The 18,294-nt window shown below is 31.5% G+C and overlaps 1 protein-coding gene and 2 long non-coding RNA genes across 4 annotated transcripts in view; all 3 read left to right on the top strand.

Moving 5' to 3' along the window:
- The first annotated feature begins 1,730 nt into the window (after window positions 1-1,730).
- Window positions 1,731-4,063, top strand: LOC148772147 (uncharacterized). Its single transcript, XR_016034291.1, has 3 exons — window positions 1,731-1,806; window positions 1,902-1,979; window positions 2,516-4,063. It is a non-coding gene; the product is annotated as an uncharacterized LOC148772147 (long non-coding RNA).
- Window positions 4,064-4,434: 371 nt separating this feature from the next.
- LOC148772146 (uncharacterized) lies at window positions 4,435-5,966 on the top strand. Its single transcript, XR_016034290.1, has 3 exons — window positions 4,435-4,939; window positions 5,046-5,093; window positions 5,575-5,966. It is a non-coding gene; the product is annotated as an uncharacterized LOC148772146 (long non-coding RNA).
- Window positions 5,967-15,401: 9,435 nt separating this feature from the next.
- The window catches only part of LOC105970202 (uncharacterized), a 47,134-nt gene continuing 44,241 nt past the window's right edge, over window positions 15,402-18,294 (top strand). For both annotated transcript variants that reach the window (XM_088825376.1, XM_088825368.1), the window contains exons 1-3: window positions 15,402-15,739; window positions 15,836-15,892; window positions 15,986-16,063. In XM_088825376.1, coding sequence (XP_088681502.1) covers window positions 15,470-15,739; window positions 15,836-15,892; window positions 15,986-16,063 — 405 coding nt within the window. In that variant the 5' untranslated portion in view covers window positions 15,402-15,469. The remainder of the gene's footprint in view (window positions 15,740-15,835; window positions 15,893-15,985; window positions 16,064-18,294) is intronic.

Below are 18,294 nucleotides of genomic sequence, written 5' to 3'. Positions count from 1 at the left end.
ATTGTCTTTTTCTTTGTATAAAACAATCCTGCTAATTTCTTCGAGTAAGTTCTCATCTTCGTTTTCATTTCAAAAAATTCCATGCCAAGCGTTCCAAACCCTAAAATCATGTTGAACGATATATTTTATATATGTTTTATGTTGATTTTATATTTTTTTTATATATGCTGTTGCTGCTTGCAGCCGCAAATTTGTGTTTTTTCTTTTTTTTTTTTCCATTCGGCCGATTTTTAGAGAGGTCGTACTATGTTTGTTTCTATCATGTTACTTTCATAATTCTTCGAGTTTCTTTATCATCTTCGTGTTCTTTTGAAAAATATGACAATAAACATTGTATCCACTTCTTCTCGATCTCCTGATTCTCTCCTTTTGTACGTACGTCTGAGTTTCTCGGCTAACTCTCTAAAATTATTTATTTTGATAGATGATGGAAACAAAGAACACTATACAGTCTAAAACTTATATAGATGTATTATGATGATCTAAGGTCCGAAATTGTGAACATCTTCATCGTATTATAAAATTATTTTCTTCAATAATTTTACTCTTCCCTAATGTTTTTCACATAATTAATTGTACATTTCTTTTTTAACTTAAAACTGACCTACTACTCTACAAACATTTTTAATAGTTTGCTTTGGATACATAAAAAAACTTCGTGTTCAAATTTAAATATTTTTTGAAGAACAATTTAAGAGAAATTAAATTTCTAAGTTGCTACAGTTTATCAGTCCGCTTTTCTCTACATTTTTATAACTTCAAATCGATCTACTCCTTTACGAAATGTTTTAACAATATATTTTAGAACTGTGAAGGAACATTGTCTTCAAATATAAGTAATTTTGAATAAAATGTTTAAAATAATTATAGAAATATAAAGGAAATTGTCTTTATTAATTTTGATTATATTATTTTCTATTATCATTTATTTACCTATATTGATTTTTCTTTTGTTTTAATCATCGGCCGTGCAACGCACGAGGCAAAATACTAATTCTAATAAATTTTGAGTTTTGACTTTTGAATATTTTAGAAAATTAAAAAATAATAATATGTCCAAATATATATATAAAATAATCGGAAAAAATATTAGTAATATACTAATATATATAGTTAGTAATTAGTACATAATTGCGGATAGATATAGTCATATAGTATATATTATATATCGTAATAAATATAAATAATAATTGGAAAATCGGAATAAATCGGAAATAATCGGAATAATTTCGGATCGGAAATCGAAAATTCCGAAATTCTGTTATGTATTTCCGATTCCGATCCGATTTTTTTCGGAATTTTCGGAATCCGGAATTGAAAATCGTTCCAAACTCGGAATATTTCGGATCGGATTCGACGGAAATCGGAATTTTCGTTCCAATTTCCACCCCTAGTCATGGGTGATAAAGAAGAAAATTCGTCAAACTTATACATTAACTGGGATAAGATAAATATACAACCATCTTATATCAAAGACATAAAGTTAAATTAATAAATACGGCAAGACAAGTTATGGATGGGGGATTATCATCAGTACATATAGCAAAACATCAAAATTAATTGAAACATTAATTTTGTTGTTTAAATTGGACTTTACTTTGTATTAATGTTATTTCAGTCCCGTCCATCGCACGGGCCAAAATTCTAGCAATAATAGGAAATGAAAGATATACGGGACTAGGCAAAAGAAATTTACGAGGTAAAACCCTATTTATATACATTAATTTTTTTTTTTTTTTTTTTTTGTAGGATGCTTTTCAGAAATTTATTGGACAGCCTGTTTCGATTTTTTGCTCGAGCCGGACTGTGAGTTCTTCGATTCTTTTTTTTTTTGTTGTTTTTCGATTTGATCAAGTTATGCGGTTTTTGTAATTGTTACTGCATTTTCGGATAATGTTTAGGATGCTGGTGTTCATGCACTGTCAAATGTATGCCATGTCGATATTGAGAGGACAAGCAAAACAAAACCTGGTGAAGTGGTGAGTTAATTTCGTTGATATGGCTCTTCTTTTGTTCTTAAATCATATAACTTCATGCGTAAATGTTACAGCTAAATTCTATGAAGTTGGATGAGGATTGTTTATTTTAACCCTTTACTTTCATTTATACTAATTCTAGAAAATTTTGAGAAACACATACTAGGAAAGTACACGTGATTTTGAGCTAGAACTCGATTTAGGATCTATTGTAAATGAGTCGAATCGAGCTCAACATTTTTATTCGAGCTTGAGCTGGAATAGGATATATTGTAAATGAGCTTATTAGCCCATGCTCAGTATTTTTTTAATCGAGCTCAAGTCTGAGCCTAAATTTATAAGCTCGATAACTCATTTTTTGACGCTGACATTGATTTAAAGCTTGAAAATGTTTAAAAAAGCTCGAGCTCAATGTCCGATACCTTTGGAGCTCTAGAAAGAGCATGTCATTTTTGTCTGCTCTGATTACCAATTGATTTGTGGGGAATTTGATATGTAATTGTGTATATTAAGTTACTATGCTCTATTTTGGCTTGCAGTTACCACCTCATGAACCTTCTGTTGTCAAAAGTGCTGTCAATCATTTTTTACAGGTATGCTTTATCATAGTTCATTATGTGAGATGTAAATGGACCAGTTACTTATCGTGTGTTGTTATCATTGTTATCATCGTGTGTGTTTAGTTATTTTATTTTTTTATTGTTATCATTGTGGAGTAAAAAAAAACCGCCCAAAGGAAAAAAATAAAATAAAAAAGAAACTGTCAAAAAATAATTTGTCGAAATTGCACCTAGGTTTATATTTAGGATTTTGTTCAAAATATCTTTATTTTATATATAAAATATTAGTATTAGTATTACTATTAATATTAGTATTAATATTAGTACTAATATAGTATCAATAACAGTATCAAAATAAAAATCAGTAGAAGTATCTATATGAGTATCAGCATAAGTATCGGTATTTGTATCGGTATCAGGATTGGTATCAATATCGGTATCGGTATCGGTATCGATATCGGTGTCAGTATCCATGTCGGTATCGAATCGGTATCAGTATCGGTGTCGATATATGTATCAGAATCAGTATCGATATCGATATCAGTATCAATATATCGGTATCAATATCGATAGGGCTGGGACTGAGTTGGTTTCTATCCACCAACCGATCCATTACCGATGATATTTTTAGGCAAATAATATTTTTTAACCGACCCATTGGATCGAATTGGAAATTTCTACCAACCTATCTATAATGGGTCTATTAGTGGTTTATAATATTATCAAAAGTTGGTTGAACTATAATTATCAAAATTTTATTAAAATTTGTAAAATAAAGGGTGGGTTACCCATTAAGGAATCCAATATCAGTGGGATTAAATGAGCAAACATTTGAAAATATTAGGACCAAGATCAAAATTTGAGTACTTATAGGACTAAAACTCTACCTACTCAAACTTATAGGATCAAAACTCCAATTCTTGGAACTCCAATTTTCCTATATGTAGTCAGCAAAGTTAGGATTGCAAACAAGTATTATTTCTCCAATGTTGCCAGATCTCCTTGATGGCTGCGTTTTAACGTATGATTCGATTTTTTTTAGTAATATTCATTTTTTGTCTCCTCTTAAAGTTTGCTGATTTATTTCAACGGTTGTTGTTTATATGAAAGAATTTCACAGTCATTGGTCATTTCGAAGTTTTACATTTCTCAAAGCAGGCTCAATTCAAATTCCAATTAATAATGGTTTAGTTGTCTATTTCTTGAAATTTCCATTTAATGTAATTCCCGCTTGCATGCTCAACGATAATGAAATAAAAAAGTTATGTTGGACAAGTTTTCTAATTCGTTTGCCTAAACTCAAAACAATAATAAAGTTGTTTCCTTAACATAAAACAATAATAAAATAACACTAGTAGTTTGGTAATTCCCGGTTCTATGAATTGGTGAACCGTGAACCGCCGGGACGGCCCGGCGGTTCACCCAAATTTAAAACAAAAAAATCAAAAAAATTCAAAAAAAAAAGCAAAAAACGGCCGGTGAACCGGCCCAGTGAACCGACCCGGTGAACCGACCGTTTTTTGCTATTTTTTGAATTCCCCCCCCCCCCCCCCCCCCCCCCATTTTTTCTTATAAATACCCTTACACCCCATTCTGTTTTTAAATTTTTTTTGTGTTGGGATATTTTTCATTATTTTTAATAAAGGGTAATTTTGTCATTTCTCTTAAGTCAACAGCCAAATATGAAATAAGGGGCAGTATGCTTTGTAAAAAATAATATAAGGGGATTCTTGCTAAAATTTGAGTACTTATAGGACTAAAACTCTACCTACTCAAACTTATAGGATCAAAACTCCAATTCTTGGAACTCCAATTTTCCTATATGTAGTCAGCAAAGTTAGGGTTGCAAACAAGTATTATTTCTCCGCCGTTGCCAGATCTCCTTGATGGCTGCGTTTCAACGTGATTCGATTTTTTTTTATTAATATTTATTTTTGGGACTATTAGTCATAACCCCCTCTAGTGTTTTTTTAATAATGGGGGATCCAGCCATATTTTCAATATTGGTAGGAAATCCACTATTTTAATTAATCCTGAAAATAGCCTTTTTGGAGCCACGTTATGTGTAATAAAAAATCACTAAAAATCTGGAAAATAAACTGCTGAAACGTGTGAGATTTTTTCCCCAAATCTCGCTCTTCCTAATCTTTCCATAACTCCCACTGCAAAACCTAATTCTGCTAAACAACTACGCCGGCGACAAAACCTATGGGTAGAGAAATTGAATCGCGGCCAAATTCTTAAACTCACTCACCCACCATAATCGCGATACAACCACGCTGTTCCATTCCCTGGGTAAAAAAAATAAAATAAAAGAGCGACGAAACTCCCAAAAAAGTGAAATTCTTGAAGCTATGGACACCCACGTAGCGCAATCGAGAAATAAAGCAACGCCTGGGAGCAGTAAGTATCCCCTGAAATAGTCTTGTTTACTTATATCCTCTTTTCGATTATATCAAAAAACATAGCCTACAAATGTGTTTTTTTTACATTTTGTTTTTGTGAACAGGAGAACGCAGGACGAAAGCATTGAACGACATTCGGCTAACCGACGCAGGTAATTATTTTGAATTCCTGCTATAATTTCAGGGATTTGTTTGTATGACTTGAATTCCTGCTATAATTTGTGGGATTTATTAGTAAACTGTTTTTGTTAACTCTTAACAGACTATTTAGGTAATAATGCAGTAGTTTTACATGACAATCTGTAAATAGACTATTCTGCGTAGATATAAATTGACTATTTTGCAAATATACTTTGTTTTTAAAATAGGTCAATCTCCATGCCATTGTGATTCGAAATAGTCTATTTGCTTGGTTGTCTCATTTATTATTAAACTGTTTTTGTTAAGTGTTAATAAAATATTCTGGAAACAGTTCATTAGTATGTACATAAACAATTCTGAAAAATAGACTATTCTGCCTAGATAGACTATTCTGTAAATATTTCTGTAAATTAACCAATAAGTAATTCTCTGCAGACCGTGTTTGATATGCATTTATTTTTCACATGATGTTGATCTATATTGTCTTAACAGAGGGTACACAATGATAGTAGCACGTTTCATACGCCAAAGAACATTTTCGAGGAACATTCAATCATCGAGGAAGAAATCGAAATAGACTACCTCCAAACATGTGGATAAAAATTGTGAAGACTCTTCTAGAATGGGGGAAGTGCAAGGACAACGGGACGAACAAAAACGCAAACACTAACATCGCTTGATCACTGTAACCCTTAAAATGGATTTTGTTTAATGTTGTTGACAGTTGTTATTTAAATTTACGTTTTCTTAATTTTCAAGATATGTTTAAACTTTGTTTTGTTATAGCGAATATTGTCCTATTAGATAAATATATGTAATATAGATCAATTTTTATGTAAGCATCATTAATTCTTCAGTTAAAACAAGTATATTTATGTAATTAATTCCAACACAACTATAATTTTTCAGTTAAAACAACTATATTTCTCTGAATAACACCAACACAAGTATAATTTTCAGTTAAAACAACTATATTTCAGTGAATAGCACCAAAACAGCTATATTTGTTCTGTTAAAACAACTATATTTCTGTGAATAAAACCAACACAACTATATTTCTTCTGTTAAAACAACTATTTTTCAATTAAAACAACTATTTATCAATTAAAACAACTACAAATTATCAAGATCAATTATCTAGTTGGATTAATGAAATCGACTACAACAGTCGGCAACACCACCTTCAAAAACCTGACCTACGTCTTTTATCAAATAAATCCAATCAGCACTCAACAACTTCTTGCCCTCAACCGCCGCAGCCACGCTTTCCAAATCACGATCTTCCGTATCCTCACCATCTTTGTCATAGCCGATCATTGGCAGGGTCATCTGAGTGTCGGCATGTCCAATTGGTGCATCCACATGTTGACTCGGTCGAGTCACAATGCCAGCTACACCCTTCACCTCGATATTTATACGCACCAAAGATAACTCGCGCAACAATGCAAACATGGATACCAAGTCTTCATCATCCGCGATAATGCATTCTCCACAATCAGCCATCATATAAGTCATGCTTATACTAGATGCATTCAGACATTGCCATTTCGAACACACAAAATCAACCAATGCTTGGAAAGTGAGTCCAGAAGATCGCTTCAAAGCAACCAAACCACCGTACTTCACAAATATATTAACACTGTTATCCATCTACAACAAACATAATATTTAAATGAAACCACAGTTAATATAGAATATGCATTAAACAACTATTATTGCTTAATGCATAAACGACTATAATTAAACGACTATAAATAAATCAACTATAATAGTAAACGAATTGCGAACATGTTACTGCAAAACAAATAGTCGTGTTATCTGCATAACACGACTATAAAATCTGAACATACTCAGCACCAAAAAAAAAACTCCTGGATACAAACATAACTATTCATTCATAGTCCGTACGCTATCGTTTGCACAAACAACGAAACAACAGTTCACATATATGAAATCAATTAGAAGCCACTTTCTGCAATTACATCAAATTCACCATATATATGAATCCAAATTCGATGCATCAAATCCGTAATAAAACACAACTGCGTTGCAAAAAATAAAAATAAAGAAACTCGCCTTCTTCAATTACATTCGCCGACTCTCTGAACGGAACGAGATATGAATCTCAACACGCACCTTTGGAACGGTTCAAAAATTAACACGATGTTTGAGAGAGATGAGGCGGTTATGGAATATGCCGATATATCGTGATCTCAAAGATTTTCTTCAAATCACGTGTTTAAATAAATTAATTACACAAGGGTGAAAATGTAAATGTCAATTATGAAATTATTCATGAAAATTCGAATTTAATACATGGGGGGTTTCACTAATTATGAAAAGGGGGTTAAATCCACCCTAATATATGTAAATGATGTGGGGGGTTTTCACTAATTATCCTTTTATTTTTTGTCTCCTCTTAAAGTTCGCTGATTTATTTTAGCGGTTGTTGTTTATATCAAAGAATTTCACAGTCATTGGTCATTTCGAAGTTTTACATTTCTCAAAGCAGGCTCAATTCAAATTCCAATTAATAATGGTTTAGTTGTCTATTTTCTTAAAATTTCCATTTAATGTAATTCACGATTGCATGCTCAACGATAATGAAATAAAAAAGTTCTGTTGGACGAGTTTTCTAATTTGTTTGCCTAAACTCAAAACAATAATAAAGTTGTTTCGTTAACATAAAACAATAGGGTCTTTCTAGGGTGAGATCACCTGTGTTCTAAACTTATATGAGATATGTATTAATCACCATTAATTTTCTAAGATTAAATCTGGACCCTAGGAAAATAACACGGCCTATGTTCTAAAAAATGAAGTACTTTACCAAATTATCCTTCGATTATTTTTTTTATTAGATTAATATAAAAATGATTAATTTACAACTTAATACATTCATCACTCCTAACCATCCGAGCACATTAACTTATTATGATATATTTAACCATAATTGTATAAATACTGTTAATTAAAATATTAATTGCAACATTCATTATTATTAAATGATATTAAATAAATTATTAACAAATTTTAAATTAGAAAGTTTAAAAAATATAAAGAATTGCAGTTCAATACGCCAAACATCTATCATTAATTATATAATATTATAATTATTAATAAACTCCACCATTTAAAAATGTAAAGAATGCTCAATTAAATATAAAAAAAAATGCATAACTTAATTCAAACTCACTTATGTTATTAAATCGATACTGTGACAAATCCAAATAAAAAATAAAATAATATGTTTATTTAGAAGAAGAAAAATTTATAACTCATTCCAATTAGTAGTTTTCTCACTTTAAAATAAAATTAGATACTACAAATACTATATTGTGAATTTTCTTTTAATATTTAATTTAATCAAATAGTAAGATTTGAATCGATTAAGTTCAAATCCTTTCAATTAGTAAACATTATTCAAATATTTGAATCGGTTGCTTAACTATTGACATAACGTGTTACATAATTGATTTAACTATTTATAAGTAATGTCTAATATATTTTTAATTTAATTTTGTCATAAAAAATAAAAAAAATTAATTCCTCACACATGTAAGAACCTGATCGTAAATCGTAATATTTTATCAAAGCGTAATATTTGAACCAATTAAGCTCAAGTCCTTACAATTTGCAAACATTATTCAAATATTTGAATCGATTAATTAGCGCGCTCAACTATTGACAAGAACGTCTTAATCAAATTAACTATTATTAATTAAAGCGCAAATCCTTTTAATTTGTAAATATTATTCAAAAATTTGAATCGATTAAGTTCAACCACTGACAAGAACGTATTAGTCGAGTTAGTTATTTATAATTAAAGTCTACTATTCTTTTAATTCAATTTTAACAAAATAATAATAATTTAATTCGTAAAATCGTAAGAATCAAATCGTAAATCGTAAGATTTAATCTAACCATGAACCGATTTAATCTAACCATGAACCGATGAAATCTTACGATTTTTATGAATTAATTAAATTTTATTATTTTTTATGATAAAATTCAATAAAAAAAAATACTAAACTTTAACTATACATAGTTTGATTAATACGCTATTGTAAATTATTGAGTTTAACTGATTCAAATATTTGAATATTGTCTACGAATTGAAATGAGTTGAGCTTAATCGATCAAATCTTTGAATATTGTTTTTGAATTGAAAACACATGAGTTTATTTGATTCAAATATTACGATTTAATTAAATCAATTTACAATTCAATTCAAACTTCAAATTCTTTCGAAATTCATTTTTAAATTACACGAGTTGATCAGCATTTCCTTAGACTTTTAAAATATATTATATAAAGATTTGGTAGTATGAGATATTATTAATATATAATAATAATTATATGAGAATTAATAATTTATTTAACATTATTTATATAAGTTTTATAACCATTATAAATTGTAGCTTTGTGATATATATCCGTATTGTTAGTTCATTGTCAATTATGTTTTGTGTCTTAATGGTAAGTATTCTTGTATATTTTTTAATGGTCACAAGTTCGAATTCAGGTGGATGCAATTTTGGATGAGTGGTTTAATGATTTTTATGAATAATGATATAATTGACTTTATAAATTTTAATATTCAACAATAAATATAGATTTAAAATTGCATTAAAATAGAGAGGGTAAAATTTACATTTCATTAATAGTTTATAATTGCCGATTTTTTTAAAATAATTATTGTACAAATGGTTTTTGCGACAATACATAAATGAGGAAAAAATGGGTTTTCTTGCAGGGACACGCAATTTGAAGGGATATCTCATATAATTTTAAAACACAGGATCTCATGATAGAAACACTCAAAACAATAATAAAATAACTCCAAAGCAGTAGTAGTTTGGTAAACACAGGATCTCATGATAGAAACACTCAAAACAATAATAAAATAACACCAAAGCAGTAGTAGTTTGGTAGTAACTCTCAGAGAACTTTTTCCAACTTAATTAAATTACAGTAGAATCAAATCAATTCATGGTTTGGCACAAAGGCAATACCCAACATATGATGCTGATGCCACAAGAGATGTTACAGTCGTAGAAATACAGTACATTCGAAATTTTTTCTGTGCGTCTTCGAATTTTTTGTCGATGGTCGTATCCAGAGAACTTTTTCCAACTTAATTAAATTATAAATTACAGTAGAATCCAATTAATTCATGGTTTGGCATAAAGGCAATACCCAACATATGATGCTGAGGCCACAAGAGATGTTACAGTCGTAGAAATACAGTACATTCGAATTTTTTTCTGTTCATCTTCGAACGGCCCAACTGTCTACACACATCTTGTTCATCTCCTCCACGTGGATTCTATTCAAGTTTAAACTCTTTTTCCTCCACGTGGATTCTATTCAAGCTTAAACTCTTTTTCCTCATTTCCAGTACTCTGTGTTTCTGGATTAAAAAAAAAAAAAACAAATAATTATCTAGAATTGAAAAGAAAGAAAAAAGATCAAACAAGTTATTCAAAGTCAAAATTTTGAATCTAAATCCCATAAGAAAGAAAAAGTAAATAAAAAACTCTAGTCTAAAGTGATACTTAATCCAGAAAGACTATAGAATTTAAAGTTCATTTGGCAAAAAGTCACTAAATAGTAATAAAAGATCTAACACATAGAGCTTTGGAGATTTAAATTAGAGCTAATTGCACATAACCCCTATGTAATTTTTAATGGCCAAAAAAACCCTCATATTAAAAAAAATTAGCAAGAATCTCCTTATATTATTTTTTACAAAGCATACTGCCCCTTATTTCATATTTGGCTGTTGACTTAAGAGAAATGACAAAATTAACCTTTATTAAAAATAACGAACAATATCCCAACCCAAAAAAAATTTAAAAACAGATGTACAAAAATATGAAAAAAAAAAGAAGAGAAAAAATACTATTATTTGATGAGAAACATGAAATATGAATTTGTGAACCGGCCCGTCGTCCCCAGGACGTGCCCGGTTCTATGAATTCGTGAACCGTGAACCGTCGGGCCGGGCCGGCGGTTCACCCAAATTTAAAAAAAAAAATAATCAAAAAAAATCAAAAAAAGCAAAAAACGGCTGGTGAACCGGCCCGGTGAACTGACCCGCTGAACCCGCCGTTTTTTGCTATTTTTTGAATTCTCCCCCCCCCCCCCCCCCCCCATTTTTTCTTAATAAATACGCTTACACCCAGTTTTTTCCTATAAAATTAAGTTAAAGTCATTTTATTTATTTCGTTTTGTTTTCTTTTTTCTATTTAAAAGTAATTATTTTAATTTATTTATCCATTAAGTATTTTTTTTAAATATATATATATATATATATATATATATATATATATATATATATATATATATATATATATATATATATATATATATATATATATATATATATATATATATATATATATAAATCAAATTTTCCGGGCCGACCCGACCTACCGAACCGTGCATATTACGAGCCGGTTCCGGTTCCGGAAAAAGTGAACCGTGAACCGGTATGAACCGGCCCGTGGCCGTGTCTAGGTGTTGTCCACGATAAGTTGTCAGGAGCCTTAATAACTTTGACTAATTTTCAAGGGAGGTCCTTGCTAATTTTTTTAACACGAGGACATTTTCAGTAGTTCGAAATTAGACAGGTTGTTTTTGCAAAAAAAACCCATTTAACTTGGTGCAACTACTGCTCATCTTCCAAAAAAATTTCCCAATTTTGTGAAGCTTATGACTAGATCACATGTGGAAACGAAAAATCTAAAGAATAAATTAAAAAAAAAAGTACGGCAACACAATTCAATCTTGTTTTTCGAAGCATGTGTGTAAAAAACTCTACAACCGAGATTATTCAAGAAAATCACCAGAAATCCGTGAAAAGAACTGTCAATACAACATATCATTGACCGAAATAATCAACAGAAAGAATCCATAAATACATATAGACAAACACACACACACACACACACACACACACACACACACACACACACGCACCTTGTTTCAGTATAAGAATAAGGAAATTACCAGAGCAATTTGGTCAACCAAATCTCCTCCGTCTTCGTACGACTTGACTAATCCGGACATCCTCCGCCTCGAAGAAATTGCTTCGTACGGATTGACTAATTCGGACATCTTCCGCCTCGAAGAAATTGAGGAAGGACAAGTGGATTTCGAAAATCGAATCATACGCTGAAACACAACCATCAAGAAGATCTCGCGCAACGGCAGCCCTAGAAGCAACGACGGATAAATATGATTTTGTTTGCCCTAGAATTGCCTGCCTCTTATGTATTATATATTGTTGGGCAAAGTTCAGTTTACACCCTGAATTATAGGGTAACTATCAAAGACCCCCTAAATTATAAAACATACCAAAATAGTCTTTCTAGTTCCATCCAATCCATTTGTGGGGTGCTGATTTGGCAAGTTGACTTTTTGAAATTATTTTTTTTTTTGATATTTTTACCCCTCACTTGTTATATCTATCTATATGTATAAAGATATACACAATTTATTTTATGTATGTATAACGATGAATATATTTTTCCCCATAATATTTTATATTTTCTTAACCTAATAATATAGTAAAATATTTAATTTATATTTTATTTAGTTAATAAAATTGGTCTCACATACTCATTATCATCTTCATTTTTTGTCCAAAAGTAAGATTTATCTCATAATCAATTTATGGGGGCTTAAGATATAGGTCCCTAGTGACAAATCTAATTAGAACTAAATGACAAGTCAAACTAAACTTTTGCTTTACATCCTTTATTAAATTTATTCCAAAAATGCCCTTTCACTGCATTTAGTAAAATTCAAACTGCATTTATCATTTTTTATTATGCATTTAATATCTTATTTTTTCATCTAACATATTTTATTTTATTTTTATAGATTTTGTCGTCTTTATTTTTTGATTCACTCTAGCATTTTTTACATTATTATAAACAACTTTTTTTTTTTTTTTAACATTTTACATAAAATTACGATTTTTCTCGTTTTTGATAAATAAAACAGCAGTTTTTAAAATACTATGGTATACTATGGTATACTATGGTATACTATAGTGTACTATGGTATACTATAATTTAGTAATATTGAAAATTATGAATGTTTAAAAAATAAAATCGGTCGCAGTCAACCATAGACACCGATAGGAACCATAGTAATTCGTAGTCACATACTCTTAAAACCCTAACTCACATTTTGAACCATAACCGCTACCCATTCGTAGACACTCATAGTAATTCAGAGAAACCCGTAGTCATTCGCACTCATCCAATATGAAACCCTAGATCCACCACCACCACTACCTCCCCCTCCATCCTCATCCTCCATCTTAATTAGCTTTCCCCTTCTCCAAACACAACATCAAATTCTAACAAACAAATTACCGTCGTCATCGAAGAAAACCACCACCCCCACCATCGACCAAAACCGTCGCCGCCCCCAACTACCAAAATCACCATCGCTCGTCCACCCCCAGCGACCAAAACTGCCGCCGCCCCCCTCGACCGAAACCACCGCCTCCCCCACCGACCAAAACCACTGCCGCCAGCCGTCCCCAGCGACCAAATCCGCCGCCGCCCCTAGCGACCGAAACCACCGCAACCCCGAGCGACCAAAACCACCGCCGCACCTAGGGACCAAAACCGCCGCCGCTCCTAGCGACCACAACCACCGCAGCCCCCAACGACCAAAACCCCGCCGCCCGCACACCAAGATCCGATCTGAAAAAAACCCTACAACTAATACCTCCAAATCAGCATCACTATCTAAAATAGAGAAAGATAGAGATAGAGAGAAGAATAGATGAAGGGCTGGGGCCAATGAAAAAATGGAGAAAAAAGACCATGTTGAGGTGATGAGAAATTGGAAAAAAAACAGAAGAGAAAAAGCTAGTGAGCGGCGGACGAGAGAGGAAGTGAGAATGGAAAATAAAGAAATAATAAGAGAGAAAAGAAGCGTTGATTTTATTAGGTATAATAAGGGTATTTTTGGGTTAAATAAAAATAAAAGGATGTTGGTCAAATTTTATTTTAAACTAAGAATTTAATTAAAATGTTCTATTTTGGGTTGTCCCTCACATCTAATTAGGTTTGATTTGAGGGGTGTCTCCAATATTAACCCTCAATTTATTGCCTAAAATTAGAATTTTAATTTTTTTTCACTTATTTTGTCTTTTAAAGAACTCAATTTTGGAGGAAGAGAGATGTGCGGAAAAAAAAAAACTTATATTGGGGCAAAGAAAAAAGAAAAAACTAAATAATAATATATGTAATAGTAATAAGGGTAAAAAGGTAAGTTCGACCCCAAAACTAGTAAAGTTAATTTTTTAGGTGGTGTTTGCAAATGATTATTCAAAAGCAGAAGTTAGTGATTGTGATTTAAGTTAGTTTTAAGTGCTTATTTCTAAAAGTTGGGGTGTTTGCAAATATTTCGGAAAATAAAAGTTGATTTTGCAAACACCTAAAAATAGATTATGAGCAAAAAAAAACCGCATAATCACTTTCAAATAGCATTTGCAAAAACCACCTTAATGTTTGACTAGAAAAGACATGGGGCAATTTGGTACGTTTTGTCATAATATTTTGCCTCAAATTTATGTATTTTTTTCCCATTAAATTTTTCATTTTACTTAATATTAATTTTATGAGAAAATCATTAATTGTTTAGAAAAACATTTGGTTGTTATCTTATTAATAAAAGTAAAGTTGCACCTGATAAACTTTTGAGATTTAATGACAACATTGATTCGCAGTAAATTTACTGAGGTCTGTTATGGGTGACAAAGAAGAAAATTCGTCAAACTTATACATTACCTGGAATAAGATAAATATACAACCATCTTACATCAAAGACATAAAATTAAATTAATAAATAACACAAGTTACGGATGGGAGATTATCATCAATACATATAGCAAAACATCAAAATTAATTGAAACTTTAATTTTGTCGTTTAAATTGAACTTTACTTTATATTAATTTTACTTCAATCTCGTGCATCGCACGGGCCAAAATTCTAGTAATACTGGGAAACGAAAGGTATACGGAACTAGCCAAAATAAATTTAAGAGGTAAAACCCTATTTATATATAGGATAAATGACCCTTTGCCCCCTAAATTATAGCCCGATTCGTACTCTACCCCTGAACAATTTTTTTGTTCACGATTTTCCTCCAATTCGATTATTTTTACACAATTTTGACTTTTGAGGGATAATCTTGTAATACAAATTTGTTCAGGGGTAGAGTGCGAATTGAGCTATAGTTTAGGGGGCAAAATGCCATTTACCCTTTATATATATAAAACCTTTTTTTTTGATAAAACAAAGCCCTCTTCTCCGGCGGTCAAAAAACTGAAAGAGAAACCCTAGAGGGAGTGTGTAAATGACAGACGAGCAACCGCAGATTATCCCGCATTTGCAACGACCTGAATCTCCTCAACGCCCCTCTAAACTGGCCAAATTCGACGGCGTAGATTTCTCCGGCGACGGCGAGGAAGAGGAGGAGGAGGAGGAAGCCGGAGAGTTCGCTGAAAAAAGTATGGTCCCGAATCCGAGAATTCAAAGATACCTAGTTGCGATTGAGTATTTAGGCACTCGATTTTCCGGCGCACAACAGCAGCCAACTGGTAGAACTGTTGTTGGTGTTCTCGAGGTGATTTTAATTTACCATTTTTCCCTAATTATTAGTTGTTAAGATTATTTGATTCCATAATGTTTATTCTAATTGCCTGTTTTTTTTTTTTTGTAGGACGCTTTTCAGAAATTTATTGGACAGCCTGTTTCGATTTTTTGCTCGAGCCGGACTGTGAGTTCTTCGATTCATTTTTTTTGTTGTTTTTTGATTTGAATCAGTTATGCGGTTTTTTTAATTGTTACTGCATTGTCGGATAATGTTTAGGATGCTGGTGTTCATGCACTGTCAAATGTATGCCATGTCGATATTGAGAGGACAAGCAAAAGAAAACCTGGTGAAGTGGTGAGTTAATTTTGTTTATATGGCTCTTCTTTTTTTTTTTAAATCATTATTAGAGTAATGATAAACTTCATGCATAAATGTTACACTAATTATAGAAAAAATGAGAAAAACTACTAGAAAAGTATAAGTAAGCTTGAACTGGAACTCGATTTAGGATCAATTGTAAATGAATCGAATCAAGCTCAATATTTTTATTCGAGCTTGAGCTGGAATAGGGTATATTGTAAATGAGGTTATTAGCCCATGCTCAGTATTTTTTAATCGAGCTCGAGTCTGAGCCTAAATTTATAAGCTCGATAATTCATTTTTTAACGCTGGCGTGCATTTCACGTTCAAACTCTTTTTCCTAGAATAAAAAAACAAATAAATAGATTATAATACAATAATTAAAAAAAATATATAGTAAGAAAAACACACATAATCCAAATAAAAGAAAAGGAATCACCAGATCTTGTTACCCCTAATTGTCCAAATAAAAATCCAAGTAAAATGAAATCTTTCACAAATTAGATAGCATTATATATTCTATACTTTTTAACTACTTAGGCCTCGTTTGGTTGGGGAGATAAAGATTAGCCAAGATAAAATTAAATAATCTAATGAAACCCAATTGTATTATCGAACGTTGGAAGATCCAATGAACAACATGCCTAAAAGGCAAGATGACATAATATTTGCGGGTCGACCCGACAAGTTATTGGGATATCAAACATAAAAAAAAACTCTCATTATTTAGTTAATCATGGCTAATCCCCCAACCAAACGAGGCCTTAAAACGCTAATCAAACCACTGACTTTATTTTTTTCTGACAAGCCCAGCCCAAACAAAAAACACGCTTAACGGAGATACGACGTGGCCATGTCGTCGGCGGTTTAGAGTGAGAGTGAGAGTGAGAGTGAGATGAGAAAGAAAGAGAAGATGAGCCGCCGTAGAGAGGGTTTAGGGTTTGGGCTCCAATCAATGTTTATTCTATGGTTAAATACAAAAACACCCCCTGTACTACAGACTTTGTATCATATTACCCCTGTATTATACATAAATACTAAACCCTCCCTATTGTTACATTTTCTTCAAAATCTGTTTTTATTTGGACGAAAATACCCCTGCTGAAGTCTATAGATATAAGGGTTTGTTTGAGCAATTTTTCGCTATATTTTTTAACATTTTCAGCCGATTTTACTTGAGACATTTTGGTATTTTTATTTTTTTCTCCAAAACATCTGATTGCTTGGTTTTTTTTTTTTTTTTTTTTAATTTTATGAATAAAACCTTTTATTTTTGTCATTTTGAATTTTTTTGTTTTTTTTTTCTCGAATGCCTTCCAGTAGTTCAAATTCTCAACAATCATAGCAAGGGTCTTTTTCTTAAATGTCTTCCGGTTGAGAATTTGAACTACCGAAAGACATTTAAGAAAAAAATAAAGAAATTCAAAATGACAAAAATAAAAGATTTTATTCAGAAAATAAAAAGATCCAATCAATTAGATACGAGGTGGCGTTTTTTAATTTCGGAGCTTAGATGAAACACTGTTAAAGTCAAATGTCGGACAACTAACAACGAGGCCCACATTGAGACAATTTTTCAAGCACGAAGGGGCAAATAGATGCAATCGAAGGGAGTAAAGTGATACCGAGCCAAAGTATAACGGGGGAAATGTAATTTACCATATTACCTATTATTAAATGTGCAAATTGCACATCGCCCCTATAAATTTCTAATTTTTGCACTTTACCCCTCAAAATTTAGAGAACGAATGTTGAGAGAGAAAAACCGTTAAACAATTATTAGTAATTCCTATTTTCTGTTTATGAGAATTACTTTTGATGCCCGGTTCTTTTGCTAATTACAAAATGGTACATGATTTTTACTCAACACTTCAAATTTGGGGTAGAACCCTCATAGTTTAAGAAATTGACATTCAACATCACCTGCATTCGACAAATGGCATATCCATGTGATGTCCTAATTTCATCCTATATGCCATCTATAATGGGTCTAGGGGTGTGAACGAGCCGAGCTCGAGCCGAACTCGCCTCTTTTGGCTGGCTTGAGCTCGAGCTCGAGTCTATTTTGTCGAGCTCGTCGAGTTCCTCTTTTTTTGGCTCTAGCTCGAGCTCGTGTCAATTTTGTCGAGCTCTAGCTCTTTTTTTTTTTTTTTAATATTTTTTTAATTATTATTTTATTATTAAAAATTATTTTAAAAAAATACAAAATAAAAACTAAATTGTAA

This window comes from Erythranthe guttata, chromosome 2, assembly GCF_056151865.1.
Source record: "Erythranthe guttata isolate IM_541 chromosome 2, IM_541, whole genome shotgun sequence".
In the NCBI taxonomy this organism is placed as follows: domain Eukaryota; kingdom Viridiplantae; phylum Streptophyta; class Magnoliopsida; order Lamiales; family Phrymaceae; genus Erythranthe; species Erythranthe guttata.
This window is presented reverse-complemented; position numbering and strand designations above follow the sequence as displayed.